At 36.1% G+C, this 20,127-nt stretch overlaps 1 protein-coding gene across 21 annotated transcripts in view; it reads left to right on the top strand.

Moving 5' to 3' along the window:
- The window catches only part of DLG2 (discs large MAGUK scaffold protein 2), a 2,173,778-nt gene that overhangs the window by 1,740,538 nt on the left and 413,113 nt on the right, over positions 1 to 20,127 (top strand). For all 21 annotated transcript variants that reach the window (XR_008511650.1, XM_024254994.3, XM_024254993.3 and 18 more), the window contains one exon: positions 8,538 to 8,606. Coding sequence is in view for 20 of the 21 variants with exons in the window: in XM_024254994.3 (XP_024110762.1) it covers positions 8,538 to 8,606 (69 nt within the window). In the remaining variant the exon portion in view is untranslated. The remainder of the gene's footprint in view (positions 1 to 8,537; positions 8,607 to 20,127) is intronic.

The raw sequence follows: 20,127 nt of genomic DNA, 5'->3' as shown, positions 1-20,127 counted from the left end.
GGGCTGAGAATTGCATCTGTCTTCGATCTCACCTTAACCACATTCTGGCTGTGCAACTTAACCGAAGTCTCCTTTGTAAGAAGACTCCAAATTCTCCCATGCTATTCTTTAAAGATAAGGAAAGAACTAATATCTGGTTGATAATCCTATTAGACATTCATATAACAGAACTTTTCTTACTCTGCACATCCAGAACCAGTTATTGACTTGTTAGTCAAAAAACCAAACACCGCATGTTCTCACTCACAGATGGGAATTGAACAATGAGAACACATGGACACAGGAAGGGGAACATCACAATCTGGGGACTGTTGTGGGGTAGGGGGAGGGGGGAGGGATAGCATTAGGAGATATACCTAATTCTAAATGGCGAGTTAATGGGTACAGCACACCAGCATGGCACATGTATACATATGTAACTAACCTGCAAATTGTACACATGTACCCTAAAACTTAAAGTATAATAATAAAAAAAAATATTCAAAAAAAAGTTTGGATTTAAACAGTTCATTTATTTAAAAAACTGCCTGCATGTCTTAATTACTTCACTCTAAGTTTTAAAAATATAATTGTGTAGTGGCATAATAAAATGAGTGTTTTATTGGTATTTAAAAGAAAAAAATGGTATTTCTCCCAATAAAGCATATCCAATTTATTTTTTGAGTCACCACGTCATTACTGACTGTTGAGTGAAGCCATTTAATATAAAGTAAAAGCACATTTTGAGTATCTCTGGCTATGGAAGGAAAAATTGGGGGCTCTAAATTTGATTTAATATTTTTCTTCATACTTATATCCATCTGTTTGTCCCAGCATGCTTGATTTCTTAATTGTCCACAATTTTAATTTTAAACAAATTATCATTAGTACAATCTTACACTTTGCGTTTCTATAAGTCATCAGAACTTTTCATTTGAGAACAGTTAACATATTGTGTTCTTTCATCATTTTTTTATATGTGAGGGTCAAGATTTTTTCTGGCATTTTCAACATCTGGCCACAGTTTTGATGGTGTTATTTCCAATGTCTAAATTGTTCTTTAATTGCTTTAAAATATTTGGCATACCAAATTGACTTGTAAGGCCAGAAACCTGGGACCCATTTTTTTTCTGAAGTTCTATTTCATTTTTCTTACATAAATTATACTTTAGTCCATCATCCACACTTTCCATGCTGGATTTCTTTAAATTTAGGTAAGAATTAAAAGTGAACTAAGTGAAAAATTCTTTATTTTATAATATTTTTTGATCTTATCTCTCTCAGACCTAATTTGACAGCAATATTTTTAACCATTAATACATACTTTTTTTAGATTTTCAAGATCAGCAAACTTACTCTTGATAGAGACAAGGCTTTTTTATACACATATTTCATTTTTGCAACATTTAATTATGTAATTATAAAAACAAATGCTATAAGAATAAACAGATTTAAGAACAACTTCAATTGATTCTTTGTTAGTATGCAAATCACCTGAAAGGAATGGAAATTTATGGGACATAAGCATTCTGCTTTCTGTGGACATTGGTCTGCCTGTCACTGAGAGAGTGGAGAAGATTGGTTAGTCTATTAAAAGGATGCTGCTTAAGAGAGCTCAACAGCGCAAGTTTTGGACTAGCTATTACACTGGAGGGGGATCTGTGATGATTTGCCACAATGCACAGTCCTTATGCCTTATTATAATCAATGACTTAAATAAAAATGTAAAATTTGATATAAAGCTAGATGAAAGAGTGAAATTCTACAATGGTCAACACATCTTAAATGCTCAATAAATACTTATTGAATTAAATTGATGACTGAATGTTAGCTTAACAAACTTAAAAACTAGATCAAAATCAGTACCATTAAATTTAACATGTGATAACTATATTGGGTCCCAAAATCCAATGTGTAAGTACATGATAGATTTGATTTTTAATCATTTGAGGTCACAAATATATGAGAGGTTCAGTGGACTCTAAATTTAGCAATAAAATTCAGCAAATTGTAAAAGTCCATGTTATCTTGGGCTGCTATGACAGGAGTATGGGATCCAAATGGAGAAAAGTCAGCATCTCATGGCACTCTTCCCTGATCCGAACATATCTGGAACTATGAGTTCATTTCTACGTTCTGCAGTTTAAATATTAGATTGGTGCAAAAGTAATCACGGTTTTTATCATTTTTTTTTTTAAAAAAATGGAAAAAAACACTATTACTTTTGCACCAACTTAATAGATATCAGAAGAAAAACGTAAGCACATACAAGCAAAGATAACTAAGAACCTTGAAACTATCTCATAAAGAAAGAATCAAAAGTGTTAGGAATGTTTATTTGTAAGGGTTGAAGATGCAAGGAATATCTCAGTCATCCAGTGGCTACTGTGGACAGATGGGTATCACACCAAGAGAAGGAAGAACTTTTTAATAATTATAGATGTCCATTGTAGATCATACTTCCTACATGTGTAACAGGTTCATCAAGCTAATCTTGTACAAAATCAAATTCAATTATATTTTTCTATCCACACTTGCACTTTCCTTTACACACATGCACTTCTGTTAATAGAGCCATGATCCTTTCAGTCAATGGTAGAATTCTCCATTCATTCTTCCTCACCTCCCCCAATCCTAACACCAGAACCTGTCTATTTTTGAAGGCTTACTTAAAAGTCACAGAAGAGAGCACAACTCCCTACACCCTGGGAAAAACAGGGCCCTTTATATTTAGGATAGTTTAACTTTCAGGAGGAGAAATGCCTACCCAGCCAGATCACTGGAATCAAAGTGTCTTCTCCTTAGCTCCTTCTTATTAATTCCTGAATATTCTACCTCTAAATGTATTAAATACATTCTCTTTTCTTAATTTTTACTGCATTATTCAAGTTTAGGCATTTATTGATTTTCTTCACCCTGATGGTTTACTGTTGTTAATCTCCCTGACTATAGATTTCCTCCACTTCCTTTCATTATTCAGAATAGTTTCAGGTTTACTTTTCTGAATCACTGTTATCTCCATCTTGACCCCTTTATTCCCCCCACTTAATAACCTTGGAGAGCCCACCATTGCCTACAGGTGTAAGACCAGACCTTGGCAGGGTATTCATTGTCCCTCATTGCCCGTCCCCAGTCAGCTTCCTGACCTTATGCCTGGGGATTTATTGAAAAATGCTATCCATGTTATTTGGACATGGGCCAAATGATTTATTTGCTTTCACCATTCTCTTTATTACCAGATATTTATTGAGTACTACAATATTGAGGAATGAAAGAGTCATCCCAAGGACCTAACACAATCCCTGGTGTATGATAAGTGCCCAATTCACATTTATTGGGTATAACTACAACATATAAGTAATTATATAAGACACTTCATGTTAAGTGTCAATGAAACAACTAGAGGACTATCCAGTTTCATTTGGGAAGGTGATGATGTTTTAATTATGTTAAATTTGAGGTACTGATTGGATATCCAAGACATACTCTTCTTTTTAAGAATAGTGACAACTGAATGCATGCACTACATTAAGAGAGAAGGAAAGTAGACAGAAAAAGAGAAGAAAGAAATATTAAGGTAGATTAAATAAATGATGGATACAAATATGCAAGAGGGAGATGAAGAGTTAAATATGACAAGGATAAATGCAAGTTCATTAGAAGTGAAAAAATAGGCAATATTGAATATCCATAAGGAGATATGTTAATGATGAATGTGACTTTACAAGTCACATTAAGTAACTTTATTGTTTATCAGTTAATTAATAAAGTACACGAAAAACCTTTTGTGCTGTCCATTAAAATAACATAGTTTTAATATTACAACATATTGGAAAAACCGCTTATCCTGCCTCTCATTGCCTCAGAGAAGGAGAAAATTTAAAAGCCATTTGTTACCACCAGCTAGGACCTTTGTGTTCCATGTGTAATAGAACAATTTCAATTCAGATGCTCAAAAATGTCTTAATTAAGCACAGCAATAGGAATGCATCTTTCAGCACCATTCAAATTTCATTTTTTAGGCAACAGTTTGGAGTCTTTTACTTGGAAAAATCAGAGAGTTCTTGGAAAGGAAACTCTATTGTGCACTTCCTCAATTTTATTTAATGACAGCATCATTTGGACAGGCAATAGGGCTTATACCTCTCTTTGGATCTTAAAAAGCCTTGGTAATATTTATCTCCACAGTTGCCCGATTTAGTACCTCAGCCAAGCTACCTAACTAGGGAGTTGGTGCCACAGGTTTTCTACCAGGCAACAGGGGACTTCTTCTCCAGCATCCATGTTGTAGCATGATGCTGAGCCTCCCCCATGCTCATTCTACCCACCCACTATTCATTGTCACTTATATCTTCATGAATGTTCATGACTTACTAATGAGGTGGTGTGGATGGGACAGAGAAGTTCCTTTATTAAGTGATCTTCATAAAAATGATCTTCAAAAGTCACTGACATGGAAGTTGAGCATATGTGGTAAAAATAATGGGTGGTATTTTATACCAAAGAAAAAAAGAACTTGTCAGTGTTACTCAGTGGGAGTTCAGTGTTTTCTAACAGAGTGTTTCAGGTGCTCTATATAGACCAGTCACAGAGCTTTGATTTCAACTTTTTATAAGACAATATGGTTTGTCTCAGAGGAGCAAGCACTTTTTTCCCTTGAAAATGGGGATGAAACCTAGTTCTTGATGCTATTGCAAAATTTAAAAGCAAGAAGTCATGGGGGCCTTACAGATAGATGGAATTCAATCCATGGTATTCATCATTCAAAAAGACATTGATGAAGGGTCTTTTATGTGCCAACCCTGAGCTGAGAATGTATAGATGAAGAAACCCAATACTTTGCTCTGAAAGCACACATGACTTTGTAGGAGAAACAGGCATGTGAATAAATCTTAGTGATTCATAGCCCTGGGTGCTATTATGGATATGTAGGAAAATGAGATGGCAGCACAGAGCAGCATGTTTTAGCTGTGATTTCCTCCCTTGGTTCTTTCTACAACAGTTCTCAGAATTCCATCTGACTGGCCTCTCTTCCTGAGGAGGTGAAAGAGACAGGAAATGGTTACCTGTAATTTCTTAGAGATGGTAACTCTACACCACATTGTTTATGTAGCCAATAATGTGGAAAGGATAGAACCTACTTGGTCCGAAGGGGAAAATGTTTGGTGTTCTTTAAAATACCAATTGTAGTCACCATCAGGTAGCTCCAAACATCCACTACAAGTATCCCTCCTGCAAGTATGGCTTGGACATTACTATTATATTTGGGAATGACAAAAATTCATTTGTGTCCACAGGTCTTGACTGTATTTATCTTAGTTCACTGTATTTGTCTTAGAAGAGAGTAAAAGGATAATTATATTTTGGAAAAGGCTCTGTTTGTTCCAAATTTACATGCTAGGAGAAACTGGATAACCTTGCATGTGTAATATAAAAGGAGTCAAATTCTTTGCGCACCTCATGGTACCATTTGCATTTACTTTGTCGCTAAAACTTTAAAGAGGATATTATTGGAATAGAGTAGAATAACAAAATAATTAGTTATAAGCTAATGATAAGTGAAGTAAGATGACTGAATTTTTTTTGTTTTAATTTTGTGGGCTAAGCTAATGGTGAGAAAGCTATCAGAAATTACAGTTACTTATTAATCTTGGTCAGTGACCATAATTGAGCTGCCTAAGAACTGTTGGTACTTTCTAGATCAGTGGAAAATAAATGGTGAAGGAAAGGATTAGGCATTTTGCACAAAAGGTATACAATTAGCCAATAAGTATACGAAAAAACATGGTCATTCTCACTAATAAACAAAGAAATGCTCATTACAAATCTGAAGCATCATTCTTCACTATTAAATTGTTAGGGTGTTTTAAAAGTTATAATGTCAGTGCTTGTAAGACTGTGGGGAAAGTAGTACAGATACACATCTTTAGAGGCAATAAAATGGTACAAAGCTTTTGAAAAGTAATTAATAACATAAATCAAGAAACTAATAAGCATTTCCATTTTGGGAAACGCATCTAAAGGAAATTGTAGAATAAGAAAAAAGTAATTGATATCAACATGTTCATTGCAGCACTGTTTATAATATTAAAACAATAAACATCACCCAAATATCCAACTATCAACGATGGTTAATTAATTATATCTTCATAGGAAGTAACGTTATGTAACACCAAAATAATAATTATAGAGACCGTATTAGAAATGCTTAAATGTTAGGAAAAGCAGAGGATATGAAGTTACATATGTTTCTGTATATATATACAACTATGTGAAATACATATGGACATGTAGAGAGTCAGTAAGATAGAATGGAAAGTACACACACTTGGCAATAAGGTAGGCTTTAGTTTGGACTCTGGCTCCACATTTGCAAGCTGTTGATTTCCGAAAATCATTTTAAATTCTATATGTTTTGTTTTCTTGTGTATGGGAATACTTATATCTACCTTAGAGGACTCCTATAAGAACTACATTAGATAACTCGGTAAAATGTGAAAGAAGGTAATAGGACTCTAGGTGAATATTTTTAATTTCTCATTTTTATTTTCAGGAATTTTGTAATATTTTAATAGAAAATGTTTTATTTTATATGTTTGTAAATTTATGATATTTTTGTAATAGAAAATATATTTTAATTTGATATTTATCACTAAAGTTATACACAGAAATATACACCTTGTGGCACTGACTGTATGACTAACTGAAGTGGTCTAAATACAGTAATTATTTTTATGTGGTACTAAACATCTCAAAGTACACACTCTGCTAAATCATAATGGTTTATTTATTTAACAAATGCTTATATAGCTTTACCATGTGAGAGCCATTGTTCTAAATACTGTATTCATTTAATTCTTATAATAACCCTGTGAAGAAAGTGCTGTTACTATCCCAGTCTTATAAGATGAGAAGCTGACATACAGAGAGATTTAAGTAATTTATACAAGGTTACATTGGTATATGTGGTTGAGCCAGGCAGTCTGGCTACATAGTCCAAGTCCTGAATGCTACGATGCTTTTCAACTAGTCAACTGAAAACATGATCAATGAATATCTTGGCACTGTGAGGGATACCAGGAAACACAGTCTTTTACTTGAAGAGGCACAGTCTTTAACTTGAATATCATTCTCTAGGTTTTAGCTATGGTCTCAAAATTCTGTACCCTCAACCTTAGACAAATATTATTTACGTGTCACAGGAAAACACGTCTTCCCACCTGTGGTGACCAAGGTTCTGAATGAAAGACTCTGCAGCCTGTAGCTTGATTCTCTGTGGCAATGTCAGCACTTGCCATGTTTGTGCTGAGAAATCCTAGACTCAGGTTTATTTTATACATATATGTATATATACACTTGTTCATATATTATGTGTATATGTAAATAGTATTTCAACCAAAATATTTAACTAATACTATAAACTAAAATTACACATTCAGTAAAGTTGGCTGTTGAATTATTATTAATGTGCCTATCTCAGATGAAAGATTCTCTTGGCATCTCTTTCTAAAGAATATTCTAAGATTACAAGACGAATTCTTAAAAATGTGAAAAATTGTTATAAGAATTTAAAATGACTCTAGAATCAAACAGTCTCAATGCCATTTCAAGCACAGGAAGTTACCTTGTGACTCTGAGTAACTTTCTAATCCTCTCTGTATCTCAATTTCTTCATCTGTTGCACGGGACATACCTCATAAATTTATGAGAAATAAGAGACATAAAAATTTAAAAACACTTAGAAAAGTGTTTAAGACCTCAATAAATGTTAGATATTATCATTTTATTTATGTTACTTATCTACAAAATCAGTCTTTTCTTGTTACAGGTAATCAAAATCTAGAACTACATTAAATTTGAAGATTGATATGCAGCTGGAAGTCTCATTTTTCAAGTTTTGTGTTCATCAAATAGCTCAATTATTATTAACTAATTTTACAACTAAGTGTTGCAAATTTGAACTAATAAATACATCTATACTAATTAAATATAACTTATCTGATTTACAGATTAGGTTCTGTGTAAAATTTTATTAGAAAAAATTATTCTGCAGCTTAAAAAATACATTGCATCATAAAGAAATGTATGTTTTTATGCTCTGTGTTATCTCATTCCAAGGGCAAAAAATTACCTTTTCCAAATATGTTTGTTCATTTTAATGTTTACCTATCATTGAAAGCTTACTTTTGAATAATACATATTAAAATCAAATTATAAAAAAATTAACTCTTATCTGGTAGAGTACTATATTTTGGTGGAGGGTTCTACCTATCACCAAATATTTAATCTCTACTGTATTTCTTTCAAGACTGGTTCTTGACAATAGGACTGATTAAAATGTTCAAAAACATTTTAAATAAATGATGTGTGCTTCTTGGAGGGATAGCATTAGGAGATATACCTAATGTTAAATGACGAGTTAATGGGTGCAGCACACCAACATGGCACATGTATACATATGTAACTAACCTGCATGTTGTGCAGGTTATTTTTATTATACTTAAAGTATAATAAAAAAATAAATAAATGATGTGTGTTTCATCTGTCTTTTCTTGCAGTCATTCCCAACATAGCACCGCAACTCGTCAGCCTTCAGTGACTCTCCAACGGGCCATCTCCCTGGAAGGGTAAGATAATAATACAGAACCTCTTAAATTGTGCAGCCTTGGAAAATAAAGTCTTCCTTTCTCTCCCTGTCTCTGTCTCTCTTTCTCTTTCCCTCCCTCCCTCCCTCCTTCCTTCCTTTCTTTCTTTTGTCCTTTTTTCTCTTTCTCTTTCTATCTTTCTTTCTTTCCTTCCTTCCCTCCCCACTCTTCTTTCTCTCGCTCACACACACACACACACTCTCTTTTTTTCTTTCAATCAGCAAATATCTAGGAAACTCACATTATGTGCCAAGCACTGTGCTAGGTACTAGATTTAATAAGTCAAATAAGATTTCTTCTTGCCCTCCAGAGGGCTTCATTGTCTAGTACAAATGATAGAAATACAAACACACACTTGTGATACAGTGTAAGCATTACACTGTATAGGAGATATGCATAAGGGATTAATGGAGAATCCAGGAGGGATACCTAACTGTAAATGGTCATCCAAAGGGGACTGGAGAGCAGGTCATGTTGGTTCCTGAAAAGAGGTAACTCTTGAGCTGAGGACTGAAGCATACATGGATATTTGCCCAACAGCACAAGTTCATAAATATTCCTCCAAGGGAAGAAAAAAAACTAACATTTACTGAGTGCTTATTAGGTGCCAGGCTCTATCTATTTATCTACCAATCACCTGTTGTATTAGTCCATTTTCACGCTGCTGATAAAGACATACCCAAGCCTGAGCAATTAGCAAAAGAAAGAGGTTTAATGGAGTTGCATTTCCATGTAGCTAGGGAGGCCTCACAATCATGGCAGATGGCAAAAGGCACTTCTTACATGGCAGCAAGAAAGAGAATGAGAGCCAAGCAGAACAGGTTTCCCCTTATAAAACCATCAGATCTCATGAGACTTATTCACTGTCATGAAAACAGTATGGGAGAAGCTGCCCCATGATTCAGTTATCTCCCACCAGGTCCCTCCCAGAACACATGGGAATTGTAGGAGTACAGTTCAAGATGAGATTTGGAAGGGGACACAGAGCCAAACAACATCACCTGTCTTGCCTGATTTTATTTCTAAAGTAGTCCTAGAAGATAGGTATCTTTTTTTCTGAACACTGATTCTCAGAGAGGTTAAGTAATTTTCGCAAGTGTACTTGTATAGAAAGTAGCATAGCGTGGACTTGAAATCAAGCTTGACTCCACTGTGTGGCTCTGTCCTCTATAGTGTGGTATGAAAAGACTTTATTGAGGTGGAGAGCACTGGTTGTACAATTCATAAACCACATTCAGGCTAAGTTAGACATCGTGCAGAATTTCCTAAGTGTGAAAAAAATAATAAAGAACTAGAATGACTCTAACCTTAAAAATCTTTAAATAGAATCAATAACCTGCCGTTTGGGATGGTACTAGAGGTCCATGTGCATACTATGTAGCTGAGGTATTGTTTGCAGTAGAGGTAGGGGTGTGGGGACTAATTTTACCACTGTCTCTACCCCACTTTATTATTCCTTTTGAAGACCTCTCTTGGCAGGGCTCAGGGCGGCTATCATTTCACATTTTGGCCGTCAGCACAAAGTAGACTTCCTTCAGCTATGATGAATAATGGCATTTCCTTCTAAGGCTATCTCCAAACTTTTGTTTTCTTTCTTTTTATTAGCAAAAGCTTATTAGCAATTTGCCCTAAGAATTTTTTTCAATTTCCACTGTTTTCCACTTGAGTTAAAGAAACTCTGTAATTGACATAATCATCATTTCTTCTTCTCTGATGAGGCCAAAAATGTAAAGGTGTTACCCTAACTTGAAAACACCAGAGTGACTCCTTTTATAAAAAAATAGCAAACTGTATAAACTTCATAGTGATCTATTGTCCCAACTAGCATAAAGCAATTTGCCTTATATCTAGTGAATAACAAAATATATTCTATTCCCTGTAAGAATGGAAGAAAACTTACTCTAGAGTCAAAGAATTTGGTTTGAGTCCTGGCCTCTGCCATTTGTTGTTGATCAGCGACCTTCAGCTCTCTAAGCATGGGTTTCCTCAACAGCTAAAAGGGAAAATAGTATCAAACTCGCCAATTTTTTTGAGATGGGGTCTCGCTCTATCACCCAGATTGAAGTGAAGTGGCGTGATCTCGGCTCACTGCAACCTCCACCTTCTGAGTTCAGGTGATTCTCCAGCCTCAGCCTCCCGAATAGCTGGGACTACAGACACACACCACCACGCCGGCTACTTTTTGTATTTTTAGTAGAGATGGGGTTTCACCATATTTCCCAGGCTGGTCTCAAACGCCTGACCTTGTGATCCGCCTGCCCCGGCCTCCCAAAGTGCTGGGATTACAGGTGTGAGCCACTATGCCCAGCCCAAACTCACCAATTTTTAAAAATAAAAGTATCAGGTACATATTGGACCCTCAGTAAGTACTAGTTAAATATACACTTAGTCTAAGTGTTCTGAAAAAAACAAAATTTATTTTTATAGGCCAGATTAGTTTGAAGACTTATTTTGAACACTTGCTTTTAAATACGTTTATATGTATTTGTTTATGTAAAACACTTCTGGATATAAAATAAAATATTTCAGGTAGAAATAACTTATCATTACTGAAATATTTAGAAGGCAAAGTCTCAGTAATCCTCTACAAAGTCCAGAACACAAAAATTTGTGCTATACATGCCCAGCTGGTTGTCAGATGAAGAGATAATGTGGCACATAATCGTTGTGACTGAACACATAGTGGGAAAGTTATTTTTCATCTTACATAGGCCAATGGGTCTTTAGCAGGTTTCCCATTAAAGTGTTATACTGCTGAGTGTAGGCAATCAACTGAAATTGCAAATCCCATTATTTGAAAACTCTCCTTCCTAATGCTTTTGTGAAAAGCAACTACATAGGATATTTTTTAAATGAATGTAGTTTAAAAGGCCATATGTTTATATAATTTTCACCCAAGTTGCTATTTACTTGACTTAAAATAAGTGGAGATATTTCAGATTTCCAGTTAATTTGATCCATTGAGACAACAAAACTATCTAATTGAGTCCTCTACCATAGAGTCACTGCTGTTTTTAAATTGATATCTGAATCATCTATAACTATGCCAGACAAAATGAGGAAGAATAATATCCCCATTAACAGAATAAGTTCTGTGTTTCAGTTTCAAATTGACAGACACAGCCCACACCTTAATCTCCTCTTCCTCCTGAGACCCTATTAAAAGGAAGCTAATGGGATAATAATATTTGTTTAAAAGGACAGTCTCCTAGTGATCAAGGAAATAGAATGGGGCATCAAAGGCCAAATGGTTTCATTATATTTCTTTGCAACAGAAAGCTGATTGAAGGGTATTGATTGGTGAAAAACAAAGTAATCTCAGCCTTTGATCACCTATGGAAGCAGGGTTGTACAACTCCCGGGGGTACCTTTTACATTGCATTCTATTAGAATGGCATTTCCTCAGGTTATGTCTCCCGGGATGCCACCCACAAGAAGCCCTACCACAGTGCAGTAGCACTATGTGAAGGGGCCTACAGCTTAGCAAAGAGCAGATCTGCCTAGCCAAACCCAGAAAACTCAGAGACGTTAGGGTAGTGACAACAGATGGGATTGAAAGCAGTCTGAGAATAAGAATGAAGAGTCCCCCGGTTAGCATGCACACCGCTGAATACAAAAAAAAAAAAAAAAAAAAGAAGGTTCTTCTCAGAAGAAATTGAATCACTCTTCTATAACACCTAGATGAGCTAGTTTGAGAGTTGGCCCCCACAGCCGAGCCCTTCACAGTGTGCTAGTTTGGGGCACAGTTTCATGTTTTCTCGCTTAACCTCAAACCTTTCCATTAAAAAGCCTAATCAACCTAAGTGCCTATCAACGAATGACTGGATAAATAAAATATGGTATATATACACAATGGAATACTATTCAGCCATAAAAAGAGTGAAATCATGTCATTTTCAGCAACATGTATGAAACTGGAGGCCATTATCTTAAGTGAAACAATTCAGAAACAGAAAGATGAATGCCACATGTTCTCACTTATAAATGGGAGCTAAATAATATATACACATGGACATTGGAGACTCAATAGAGTGAAATACTTAGAGGAGGTTGGATGATGCGAAATTACTTGGTGGGTAAAATGTACATTATTCTGATGATGGATACACTAAAAGCACAGGCTTCACCACTGTGGAATATGTCCATGTAACAAAATTGCACTTGTACCTCTTAAATGTATACAAATTTTTTAAAAGCTGAAATGGTTAAAAGCATTTGCCTCTGGAAAGGAAGGGAGGATTCTCAGGGGGAGGTGGCACAAATTGAATTTTAAGGGATGTGTCTGCAGCAAGGCAGAGGTTTAAAAACTAGAAAAGAAAATCACGTGCAAAAACCTAGAAGCATTTTGTTAACACTACTAAGAGTAAGAAGTATCTTCAGCTACTCAGAAAGCTTTCTTTCATCTAGGAGAAGGCACTTTATGTCACCTTACAAGGTCATTTAGTGACACACTTAATGGCAGAATTTTCTAGTACAAATTCTAGTAGCATTTTCACATTGGTAGAACAGCTGCCCTGGAAGGTGTTGGCCAGCCTTTACAAGTAGCACTTAAAAGGAAACTAAATGACCATCTTCAGGGAAATTCTTCAAGGAATCCTTTATGGAATAAATAGTTCGTCTAACTAACCCCACCATAAATCTCTCCCAAATCCAGAAGTATATGAGTATCAAAAAGAAAAACAAAAAGTAGTTTTACTTATAAACAGATCCAAGGGAACCCATCCTTTCAAGTTAACTGGTTTGTGATGATACTGCTATTGTACTTTCTCACCAGGACAGGCCTAACTCCATAGAGACAGCCATGTACCACTGTGGCACAAGAGACACCCTTCCCACACTTTAAGACCACTCTAGGCTCATGAAACCATGGCTCCACTGGGGCTGGGGAGACTCTGGTGTTCTGAGCCTGAGCTCAGGTATCCTTTCCAAGGAACATCTGGAAACAGGACCTCTAATGGAATTATTCCCTCTCTTGTTCTCTACTTTACTCCTTTTGCCTGGGTGGGAAAAGCTTTTTTTTTAAAGCTAATGTGCTTCAGATTTCCCAGGATGATGCTAACCTAAAAGACTCAGTCTTTTTTTCCTCTAAGTACTCAGATATTTGGTTCCAAAATATATGGTCACGGCAAAATGTGATCCAAAAATCAACAGGTCATCTTTGAATCAGGACATAGAACCCAGATCTAACATTTCTTACTGTGTGATTTTGGCAAGATGTCTGTTATCTCATATACGAAGTGATCAGGTTGAGTTAAATAAACAAGGTATTAGATGCCTTCCAAATCTAACATTTTGGAGACAAAATTTTGGCTTATGGACTTCTAGGAATATTCCTAGATATGGAGCAGAAACTTTTAAGGGACCATTGGACTCTAGGTAGCTGGCCCTTTGGGCTAGTTGGCTTGAGTTATCTCTATCCACACATTCAGAGACCCATCTGTAGCTCAGGATTTGTAATCAGTATGAATGCTCAACTTCCTTCAGCACATCCTGACCTTCAAAAGTAGTGCTAAGTAGTGTTGGGGACAGGGAGGGGTTGACATGCTGATTAATATACTAAATTATAGAAGTGCTCTTTGAAACTTGGAAGAGATTTTTTTTTAGGCTGTTAGTTGCTAGGGTTGCTGGTCGAAAATCTGAGCCTTTGCTTATCACAGATATTTAAGTGACTCTATCAAAACAGAGAGGCAAGTTGGGTAAAGTGCAAAGGATTTTTGTCTATTTTTAGAATGTATTAAAATAATATGTATTATTTTATGTGTGTGTTTATATGTGTATATATGTATATGTATATATACACATACATATGTATATATATATTTATATGTATGTGTCTTTCTCTTTATTTTGCTTTCCTGTCAGCTGAAGAGTTTATTTATAAAGAATATGGGAAAAGTAAGGAGATGAGCACCCATTTGATTTTTAGAAATGACTGGAAGAAATCAAACTGCTCCCCCCAAAATGATTTATGTTTGTGATTTATACTCCAATAAAGACAGACCTGTCTCCTGAATAAGAAAGTTCTGAGTAAGAAAGCTCTGGTTGAAAGTCCCAAACTTATTAATGCTGCCAGGTTACCTGCTAAAAACATCTTAGCTGTTTGGAAGGACTCAAAAAGTTTACAGGCCTTCCTTCCATCCCTGGGTGGGGGAGGTAGATCTTCAGAGTTTAAAAACCAGGGGATTCATTAGGAATCTGTCAGAGCAGCAAATTCCTCCAGATCATTGCTGTCCCCCTAGCTCAGCATCACGTGCTTCCTTTTAATTTTTCCTTGTGTCCCTGGAATTTCCACCTCTCCTCCTACTTGAGCTATCAGCTCCTTTTCCTTAGCCTCATTTCAAATGGTGAACAGATTTTTTTTTCCATTTCCTTACTCTATAAGACATCCTTTTCTAGGCCTTATAATATTTTTCCTTACATGTGCAGAGCTTAAAATATAAAAGGTGTCATCACAGCAAACTTTAAGGAGTCTCCCAAATTTATCAGTGTTGAAAAAATGCTGAGACTGTGGAGAGCTAGGAAATATTTAAGGGCTATGAAGACATGGGTTCTAATTCTCTCACAGGGACTGGATTTCTGTTGCCATCTGCTTTTCAAATAATAACTGTGTAAAAATAAATACATAAACAAACCATTGATTCTTGTTTAGAACAGACAGAAGTTTCCAAACATGGAATTTCAAGGACTAGTAAAATAGCAAAAATATTTTGCAAGATGACATAAAAAATCTAGATTTTCTAGGTAAATACTTGTATAGACATTATCCACTATCATCATTATTGTTCCATAAAAGAAAGCCTTCCTTAAAATGAAGAAAAAAAACATAAATCGAAGAATACAGAGTATCATTAAAGCAGGTATTGAAAACACATAGACTCTAAAGTTCAAAAAGAATATTTTTTCTATATTTAAGGGTTAAAAATATAACATTAAATATTGTATATTTTAATTTAGTAGTAACTGATATGTGTTGTAAGTGTTTTATGTGGCTCTCATTTTGCTATAATAACAGTTTAGTCACCTTTAACCCACTTTATGGATTAAGACACTAAAGCTTGGAGAAGTTAAGTAGCAGAACTGAGATTTGAGCCGACATTTTTAAGTCACTACCCTTTCCTACCTCCCCAAACTTGTATGTGTTTTATTATTATGAGTTGGCCAACCTGGAGGCCTGAGTAAGACATTAAAATACGAAGTAGAACTCAATATGATTTCTGAGGTTTTGGAGTTTTTTGTTAACTGGAATCATTGTCAAAAATCTACTCTCAAATAAAAATGTTAATAAATGGGGAACAAACTTGTATAATGATTCCACACACCTTGAAATGTACCGAATTAGAAAAAATGGAGGAATAATATCTCCAAACTGTAGGCTTCTGGTTTGCCCAGCAGGACTAGGAAGAAGCCCGGAAGTCACAGGTCAGGAGTTTGGTTATGAGACTTATTGGGCTGCCCTGTTCAGTGGCCTCACATACTGAGGGCTGCTCAATGCCAGTAGTATTGACCTTGTAGGGCTGCCACAGAATTCACTGGGCAATTGAAGTTAGGGAAGTTTATTTTTTAAGTACTCTCTCTTTTCTGGACATAGTTGAGTTCCCACATGATTACTTATCATACCGTGCATATCTTCCTTGAAAACCTTTTAAAGTTTTAATGGGTTTAAAAATGGTCTCAATGTAATTGTGAATAAACTTTCTCCTCATTGTTATATAATTAAACATACCCAAAACAATGTGCTGCAGAACATCCAACTAGAAAACTGCCCCTCTTTATCAGTACTCATAGTTATTAATGCTAATAATAATATGCTCACCTATGACATTGACTGAGATGTCACTAAAGAGCTAGTTAATATGCTGAATTAACCAACGAGGAGCAAAAAAGCACCCAGTCATAAGTCTGTTATGAAAATGAAAACCAGAACCATTATTCCATGATAAGATTTAGTTGCTTAAACTATCAAAAAGATTTTATCTGTCCCAAACTTTCTAATTGTAGCCCCAGCACCAACCTCTTCTTTACATTTGCACCATTACCTCTCTTTGAATACTGTCCTTTTTTAACTCAATTCTGTTTATGATGATGCCAACCAATAAATTCAATTAGGAATATAATGATGAGCAAAGCAGACATTGACTCCGTCCTCAGTCTGGGGGAGAAAATGAGACATTAATTGAATAATCACACAAATAAATATAAATCTGTTACTGTGTCAAGCTCTGTCAAAAAAAAAAAGGGGGAGACTGTGATGCTCTGAGTACCTATAATAAGGCATCTGACTTTGTCGGGGTGGTCAGGGAGGTCATGGAAAGCTCTTATCTGAATGACCAATAGACCTCGACTAGGCAAAGAAAAGGTCATTATCAATGGCTGCACAATGATTACAAATCTGTCTGAGTGTATGACTGAGCAGAGCACAGATGAGAACAACATGAACTCAGTAGTGCTTTCCATTTAGAGATTTATAATAAGGAGGCTGACTCATGGTTGACTCGCTGTCTCCTCCTAAGAGGCTGCCTGATGGGGTCTTCCAGTTGCTTATCAGAGCTCTGTGGTCTTGACATAGACGTGATTTTCTAAATCCCATGGCTGACCAGTTCTGCTGTTCCTTCGGTTTTATGTTTATGTGTTTGTTTGCCTATTTATCTACCTATGTGCCAAAATTATGAGATCGTTCATTGCCACTGCTGCATCTTTCCTTCTCCTCTACCGGTTCCTCCCTTGGCCCCTTTTATTTTCTGTATTTTCTCCCTTTCCCCTCCCTTCTCTACAGAAACTTTCTCCTCCTCCTTTCTCTTAGTCTAAATTTGCCATTCATTTTCTTGTTTTTCTCTTTTATTCTTGTCTTTTTTTAGTTTGTTTGTTTTTTGCTTTTCACCATGAAGGTACCAGGCTTATGTTTGCATAGTGCAATATAATTTACAAAGGCATCTCATGGACATTATTCCATTTGATCCTAATAGCAGCTTTGTAAGGTGGCTGGGTAAGAGTCATTTATCCTGTCTACAGATGTGACAGAGGACCAGTGACTTCCCCAAGGTCATGTGTCTGGGAAGGGAAGGATTCTTCACTGCAACCTAGATGGCTGTCTCCTGCACTACTAGACCATCCTGCCTCAACAGAAATGTCACATACATTCCAATCACGTCTTTTAGTCTGACTGACAAAGACAAGACTTCCGTCTTGTCTTTATCATTCATGAAAATAAGTCTAGACAAAAGTCGTGGTCAGAGGGGTTTTCTGGTGGCTCATCCATCACATGAGTAGAAACAGCCTTAGTCTTATCTGATGAATATTTGCGGGACATTAAATTTGACCTTGGATTGAACTGCTTATAAATAATGATTTTCATTCTGTTGGTACCTTGCCTGGCTGTGACCTGGAAGGTGGCATGGCTAACAAGAACCAAAAACAAAGAGGATTGCCTCAGGTATCATCTGTCAGCCTTCAATAGATTACTCATCTTGAGACATCTATCTTTATATATCCAAATGAAATCTGGTGGTTTTTTTCTGCATTTATTTCAATCCCTCAGAGACCCTTAAATTCCATTAGGATTTCTGTTTACTTCCTTCTTCTGGCCAATTATAAGAGAGTTTAAAGAAAGAGCACATCTGTATCCTGTGCCACAGACCAGATGCCCCTTTATTGCTAGAAAAACAGCCAGCGATGTTTATCCTTTATTTAATCTCTCTGATGACTTTCAGTGCTGGTAAATGTTTATTCCACTGAAGTATGCTTTTAAGATGTCGGTCAGCAACCTTTATTGACCAATGGATCACATTTGGTAAAGGCTCCTGCTTATTACATAGAGAATTAGACTGCTCAAGGAGGATTTTGCAGGGGACAAGCACCATTCATTCATTCATTCAGTCATTGATTTGATTGATTAACTTCTTATGTATTTGTTCAACTAAGCATTTACTGAATGTCTAGTATGTGCGAAGCACTCTGGTGAGATATTTGAGAAAATCAAGAAGAAAAAGGCCCAAGCCTTGCCCCTGAAGAACTCAGACTAATAGGGTGACAGAATGTTGAAAATTACAGTAATTCATTGTGATTATATCTTTGTAATTACAGAACAAAAGAACACGCAGCTGATTTGGGGGAAGATACTAGCGCTGTTCGGGTGGAATTTCAGTAATTTTTATCAGGTGATTACCAAACCTGAAGGGTAAATGAACACCCTCTTTAGACTAAAGAAGTTCCATGCTTACATGGGCTGATATCAAGAGTTGGGAATTTTTTTCTCCTAAGCACAGGTCTGTAAGAGCTACATGGAAGTATAGAACAGAGCCATGTTCTTCACAGCCTGTTCAGTTTTGCAAAGGAGAATTCTCCTGTGGTCAAGCATTAATTATGAACATTGATGGGAAATTGCATTTCAATATCAATGTTGCATGATAATAAAATGTGTGAGCATCCCTTCTCTTACAGTGTTTTCACTGCATCCCCGAAGTCCTTGCTTGTCCTCAAGTCTCTCTCCTTGGTATAGCAGCCTGGTATAATTTAAAGAAGATGGCCTTTTGGCATATCTGTAACTTAATTTAAATTCTGGCTCCAGCAATTACTAGTTTTATCACCTTGAGCTGTTACTAAACATTTCTGAGTCTCTGCTTCTCTAATCTAAAAGTGGAGATTAATATCTGCTACATAGGATTTTTTTGACAATTTTTTTAAGTCTGTAAATGGCCTACCATACTCCTTAACAAACAGTAGATACAAGTAGGGATTTGTTCCCTCTCTGATCTCTCTTCCTATATCCCATCTGCCCTTTTTGTTTCTCATGTGCTAGAACCCATTTCTTCCTCCTCCATGCCAGGACTCAATTGACGAAGTCTCCATTCATTGTCCATTTAACAAAACATTTCCTGTGCACCTCTCACACACCCTGAGGAGATACAATCAGTAATGTGGAAGACGGAACACAGCACATGGTAAAGAAACAGAGAGTGGAGTGAGTAAGCCTCATTTAGAAAGAGACATCAAGAGTTCAAACACTTTCTACACCCCCCAAAATTGATTTCTTCAGAGCAGAGTTTCAGGAATAGTAGTAGATGTCAAAAGAATATTTAGGGGTAGAATGTCACCACACCTTACCTCCTTATTTACACACAAAAGAGTAAGTCCAGAGCTCATGCACATATGTGCTAGCTCAAATATGTGAACACACATAGGTTCCTTCCAGATATCTGGGGTCTCCACTGATCTCTGTTTCATTCAAAAGACTTATTGGACACTGTTACATACACAACGCCAGTATCTCTTCTTGATTGCCTATATAACAGATCATATCTCTGCCACACAATGTAATGCCTGTAGTTTTCTCCTTTTTCCATGTTGAAAAGTTTCTCTCCTCTACTGAGTGCAAAAGTCCGTCAGGGCAGCTGCTAGGTCCTACCCTATCATGTAATTACTGGGCACTCTCCCAAGCACAGACCATATTCAACAAGTGATGGCTTGTTAAAGTTCCTCCTTCTACTATGACCTAAGGAATAAGGTG

This window comes from Pongo abelii, chromosome 9 (genome assembly GCF_028885655.2).
Source record: "Pongo abelii isolate AG06213 chromosome 9, NHGRI_mPonAbe1-v2.0_pri, whole genome shotgun sequence".
NCBI classification, from domain to species: domain Eukaryota; kingdom Metazoa; phylum Chordata; class Mammalia; order Primates; family Hominidae; genus Pongo; species Pongo abelii.
Note: the sequence above shows the minus strand (reverse complement) of the source record. Positions and strands in the feature narration are given on the sequence as shown.